Genomic DNA, 5,000 nt, shown 5'->3' on the forward strand with positions numbered 1-5,000 from the left:
TTTAATTTGTATAATGAGTTGTTTAATATAGAGATTGAGGCGGAACATATTGTAGTTCTTCCGCTGATAATTTTTCTCATAAAGATTTCTACTGTTAATGGAATGCCTTCCTCTATTCTATGCTTCATCCGCGGACCTCTTCTGATCGTCTTCGTGCCATTAATTGAAAACCGAGAGAGCGTGAGCGAGATGCTTAGGAAGACGTGCTCAACTAGTTTGACCTTCACATGCGATGAGATAGCAGCTTTCTGGCCGAACCAAGCCCGAACAGGTGACCGTGTGAGCGACACAGCATACAATCGAACATCGCCATCGCCATCGCGCGGTGATCAGATTTTTGGGGTGTGGTTGAACTGTTCTCTTATCGCAATGCGCTTTAGAAGATAATGAACATTTTTCAATTGAGAATACGAACAATGCAATCCCCGGTAAGCTCCTGCGTTGCCAATGATGGTATCTTTCATTTTGTTCGCGTCGCAAAGATGATAAGAGCCAGTATCTATATTTGATCCGCGGTTCGGTGACAGAGCAAATTGGGGAGCAGAGGAAATATGCATTGTCATGTGTGGCGTGACTTGTGGGTTCCTGCCCAGCTTCGGATTGACGCGTGGTATTCACTTGACGGAATTGTTCCATAATATTGAAACATTGACGAAGTTGAAATTCACGTTACAGAACATGTTTTATAAGTCAATCAGTACATGTTTTCTTGACCTAACTTGACAGCTTAAGATTCATAAGCTTCTCGAGAACATTTTCATTCGACAGTTCCTTCTCCGAGGAAGCACCATCGTCATCTTCGTCATCATCGTCATCAGCGCCAGATGCATCGCTTAAGCTAATGGGAGACTCATAGTCATCCGAATCCGTTACGTACGAATCGGAATCCTGCGTAATGACATCCTTCAGAAGCCTCTGTACCACGTTTTCCTCACCAAACCCGAGCGGTTCCGGGTGCACATCCGGTAGCGCCTGCAAACGACCAAAAGGGAATAAATAAGGCATTCGAAACCATCTCCTGCTGTACCATAGTTTACCTCTTCCAATTCCGTCATAATTTGCAGTAACATCTTATCATCCAGAGCCAGTTCAACGTATCGGATGCAATCCTTGATGTAGTAGTGGTTCAGAATTGCACAATCGGTTGTCTTGAAGGCATCGTATGCATGAGACAATTCTTGAGTTAGCCACTCCTTCCGATTGTTTGCTGCCCGTACACGCTCGATCAGTGTTGCTACGCACAGTTGAGTGAGATCTTTGTTTCGATAGAACGGATAGGTGCAGGAGCGTCGATAGAACGAGCGCAACAACGTTTCTATTGTGCTGAACTCCACGAAATATGACAACGTCGCCGATATTCGTTGAATGTTGATGTGCGAGTTGGCCTCGTTCAGCTCATTGTTGTTCGTCAAACGGTCGTAGGCGATGGCCAGCAGGATGTCGATCATACCGAGCATCACAGGCCGGTGCTCCGAGATGGATTTGATTAGCTCGTTCTGTTTCGGTTTCTCGCCAACGATCACACTCGCTCGATACCGTTGCTCGTCGGTAAGTGGTTTAACGGGCGAAAGATCTTTCAACTTGAGACCCAGCTTATCGATCATAAATTGTATGTAATCCATTCCGTAGTGCTCAGCGTTAAAGTCTGCATTTTCTGCTGCTTCCATCATAGCCATTCGATCCGGCAGGGAATGCAGTTCCGGGTTGGATAGAGATTTCAGTTCCTGGCTTGTGTCCTACGGGAAATCGTGGTTGTAAATATCGACGAAAGGAAGCCTTTAATTGCTTTCAACATACCACCGAGAGGGGCCCGTTATAGAGCAATCCGAAACCGTAGGGAAAAGTACTCTCTGAAGCATTTCCTTTACTGCTCGTTGCGATGTCCAGTGGAACTCGGAAAGTAACGCTGCTCTTCTCGTAATCTATATGCTCCGGTAGCACTTTACCGCATTTACCAGCACGTTCCAGGGGAATTCTACAACATAGTTTAGCAAAAATATACTGTTGGTAGTGTTCCAGGTCTTTAAAAGTTGATTGTTACTGCCTACCTGCCATGATACGGTGGTGCCGTAAAGACGGACTCATGCGGAAACACATCGAGGATGAGGTCGCTTTCATGCTCCAGGTCAAGCTCGGGCAAATCGAGAACAATAAGCGCATGCTGAGAGTCGTAAGATACGGTAAACTTCAGATTATCGTCCATTTCGTCCCAGAAATCCAGCGAAACGACGATGTCCTATAATCCGGCCGGTTTCACTTTGCGCCGTTCACGTTTGTTTACCTTTCCCTTTGGCACGTGACTGGCTAGATGGTCTTTAAAGCGTCGCCTGGATGACAACTCGCGAAACAGCTTTTTTTTTGTTGATTTTTGAACAGCTGATTTGTTGAATTAATTGCTGCTGTTCCACGAGTTCAAGATGTTCGATAGAATTATTGCAGAATCGGGTTCGCCTACCGCTAAAGTTGTGTCTTGCTTTTGGCAAGCCGTGGACATTTACCTCTTCAAAACGCACGTGATAAATAAGAAGCTGTTTGGCGTGAAAACACTCTCCGTGTCGACCTATAAATATCGAGATGAAACCACCGACGAGCAAGATCCTGTGGAGCGTTGTTTCTGCGAAGATCGGGATCTAAAACAGAACCTATCGGAGCGGGGCTATGAAGTGACGGGGGAGGAACAAGAGCTGAACAATCTTTCGGTGGATCGTCTGGCTTGTTGTGGCGCTGACGGATTGATCATCGTGAATCGATTGCTGCCGAAGAATGTGAACAGCCTGGACTCGCTGGATGTGGTCTGTTTGGTTGGTAAGATTTAGTGCACACAGCTAGGAGATTACACTGATAACAAAGAATGTTTTTTGTTCAGATTTTAGGTCTCACACGTTGTATCTGAAACGACAACGGAGCGGACAGGAGAACAACCTGTTCCCTAGCTTCGCTTTTGTAGTGCAGGCACAAAACGAGGGGAAGCTCTCCATTCGGTGTCGTTCAGGTGATGCTACCGACGATCGATCGATCGTCTGGTTGCGGGACGTGCTTCTATGCCGTATGATGAAATGGATCGAAGCAAGCACCCCAAGAAGCGAAACGATCGATGGTACGACCGCGACCATCCACTCGCTGGCACTAATCGACGATATGGAGGAGTACAACCGGGTGTTTCATGAGCTGAAGCAAAAGTACGGCCTCTCGATGGTGTCGATCTGGCCTGAGTGTACCGATCCGCAAAAGTTCGTGTTCGAGGACATCGCTATAGCGACGTATCTGGTAGTGCTGTGGCGTCAAGAACGGCGATCGAAGGCCGAGTCTGCGTTGCAATCGTTTGTGGATTTGGGATGCGGGAATGGCCTGCTCGTGTACATACTGGCAAGCGAAGGCCACCGAGGGTACGGGATCGATCTGAGAAAACGGAAGCTATGGGACCTGTACCCGGGGGGGACTACGGATTTGCGTGTCCAGTCGCTCATACCATCCGATGCGTCCCTGTTTCCCGACATCGACTGGATCATTGGCAACCATTCGGATGAGTTGTCACCCTGGATACCGGTCATAGCGGCACGTAGTTCGCACGCTTGTCGCTTTTTTCTGCTACCTTGCTGTGCGTACGAGTTCGACGGAAGCAAGTATCAGCGGCAAAACTGTGCCCTCAGCCAGTACGGAGATTTCCTGCAGTACGCCAAACAAATTGCCGAAGTGTGCGGCTTCCAAGTGGGAACGGATCGTCTCAGGATTCCCAGTACCAAGCGTACATGCATCATCGGGAGCTGTAGAAGCTATCCGCGGGAGGAGTACGCCAGCTACGATCGTAAAATTCAAACATTCATTGACGAGCGATCGAAGCAACACAGCGCACCGCCGTTACCAAGCGATGCCAAGGCGGACGGATGGTCGGCCAATTTTAAACCCCGAGAAAGTACGGAGAAGGTACGCAACTGCACCAAAATTGATCGATCGATCGTAGACAAGATCGTAACGATGGTTTTCCAAGCGTTACTCGCGAAAAAACGATTGCTGCCCGAGTATGGGCAGCGTAATTGGAATGCCGGTGGCACACTATCGATGGGAGACCTAGTGGAAACGATACCGCAACAGTATCTGACCGCGTTAAAAGCCGAATGTGGAGGTCTGCAGACGTTACTGAAGAATAATCATCAAATATTTTTGGTCCACAATGGAACAGTGCAGGTGCGGATACCTAGGAAAGCGTCCGAAATGGACGAATCGACAGCAGCGAGGAGATCGAAAAAGGTGAAAAACTACAAACCCGTTAATTTGAAGCAGAAAACGTGCTGGTTCTTTAGAAACCATCCAGATGGTTGCCCGTTGGAAGAGGCTGATTGTAGATTTACCCACCAAAATTTGAAGGAAACTTAATAAATGTTAAGGATGGTTGAACCCGGTTTTTGGTCGCCCTGTTATAATTAAACTTTTTCAAATGAGTCTAAAGACAAGCTAGTAGAATCCGTAGATCTTTATTTTATATTTATATGCAACATTATGTGCGTACGTGAGATTCGCATGTTTTCTACGACCTTAGGGCATCAAAAGGAACGTGGCATGGCATCCAGATGTTGAGAGCGAGAAATTTTATGGAATGGAACGTGTATATCTAAATATTGGGCCGGAACCTGAGTGATGGTTACTCGTAAATGTTCCTAATTCCATTTTCAAGGGTACCCCTGGTGTACTGTAAGTCATCGTCCAGCTCGTACCACAGCCGTTGGAATTCGAGGGCATACGCTTGCACCATAACCGGGTGCGACATGTAAAACACGCTTTCCCAGTTTGAGCTTAAACCGGACAACGTCCAGTTACTGGAACCAGCGATCAACAGGCCCCCGGGTGGAAGGGGATCGTCAGTATCGTCGGAGGAACTCTTTGTTGTTGCACGCTTCCTACGATCACATTGGCCACAAGAAACCCCAAACATCCTCCGGAGCCGGCCTAGATCCGTGCGAACTGCTTTATCAAAAAGAGAGTATTCCATTTCTTTTACCGGT

The 5,000-nt window shown here is 47.4% G+C and overlaps 4 protein-coding genes across 4 annotated transcripts in view; 2 read left to right on the top strand and 2 right to left on the bottom strand.

The window, feature by feature from the left end:
• Nucleotides 1-305, top strand: part of LOC126575872 (UDP-glycosyltransferase UGT5-like) — a 2,205-nt gene extending 1,900 nt beyond the window's left edge. Inside the window, exon 4 of the mRNA XM_050236861.1 lies at nucleotides 1-305. This exon is cut by the window's left edge and continues 1,173 nt beyond it. The gene's annotated coding sequence lies outside the window, so the exon portion shown is untranslated.
• A 358-nt stretch (nucleotides 306-663) lies between these two features.
• On the bottom strand, nucleotides 664-2,245 carry LOC126575875 (protein SHQ1 homolog). Its single transcript, XM_050236864.1, has 4 exons — nucleotides 2,049-2,245; nucleotides 1,798-1,975; nucleotides 1,038-1,736; nucleotides 664-972 (listed from the first exon to the last, which is right to left on the bottom strand). Exons 1-4 carry the CDS (start codon nucleotides 2,201-2,203, stop codon nucleotides 715-717), a joined length of 1,290 nt encoding a protein of 429 aa, XP_050092821.1. The 5' UTR covers nucleotides 2,204-2,245; the 3' UTR covers nucleotides 664-714.
• Nucleotides 2,246-2,417: 172 nt separating this feature from the next.
• On the top strand, nucleotides 2,418-4,400 carry LOC126575869 (probable tRNA (uracil-O(2)-)-methyltransferase). Its single transcript, XM_050236857.1, has 2 exons — nucleotides 2,418-2,805; nucleotides 2,867-4,400. The coding sequence occupies exons 1-2, from the start codon at nucleotides 2,418-2,420 to the stop codon at nucleotides 4,372-4,374; spliced, it is 1,896 nt and encodes a 631-aa protein (XP_050092814.1). The 3' UTR covers nucleotides 4,375-4,400.
• A 53-nt stretch (nucleotides 4,401-4,453) lies between these two features.
• The window catches only part of LOC126575878 (uncharacterized), a 1,428-nt gene continuing 881 nt past the window's right edge, over nucleotides 4,454-5,000 (bottom strand). Inside the window, exon 2 of the mRNA XM_050236867.1 lies at nucleotides 4,454-5,000. This exon is cut by the window's right edge and continues 121 nt beyond it. Within this exon, the coding sequence (XP_050092824.1) occupies nucleotides 4,640-5,000 (361 nt within the window). The 3' untranslated portion in view covers nucleotides 4,454-4,639.

Source organism: Anopheles aquasalis, chromosome 3 (assembly GCF_943734665.1).
Source record: "Anopheles aquasalis chromosome 3, idAnoAquaMG_Q_19, whole genome shotgun sequence".
Taxonomy (NCBI): Eukaryota; Metazoa; Arthropoda; class Insecta; order Diptera; family Culicidae; genus Anopheles; species Anopheles aquasalis.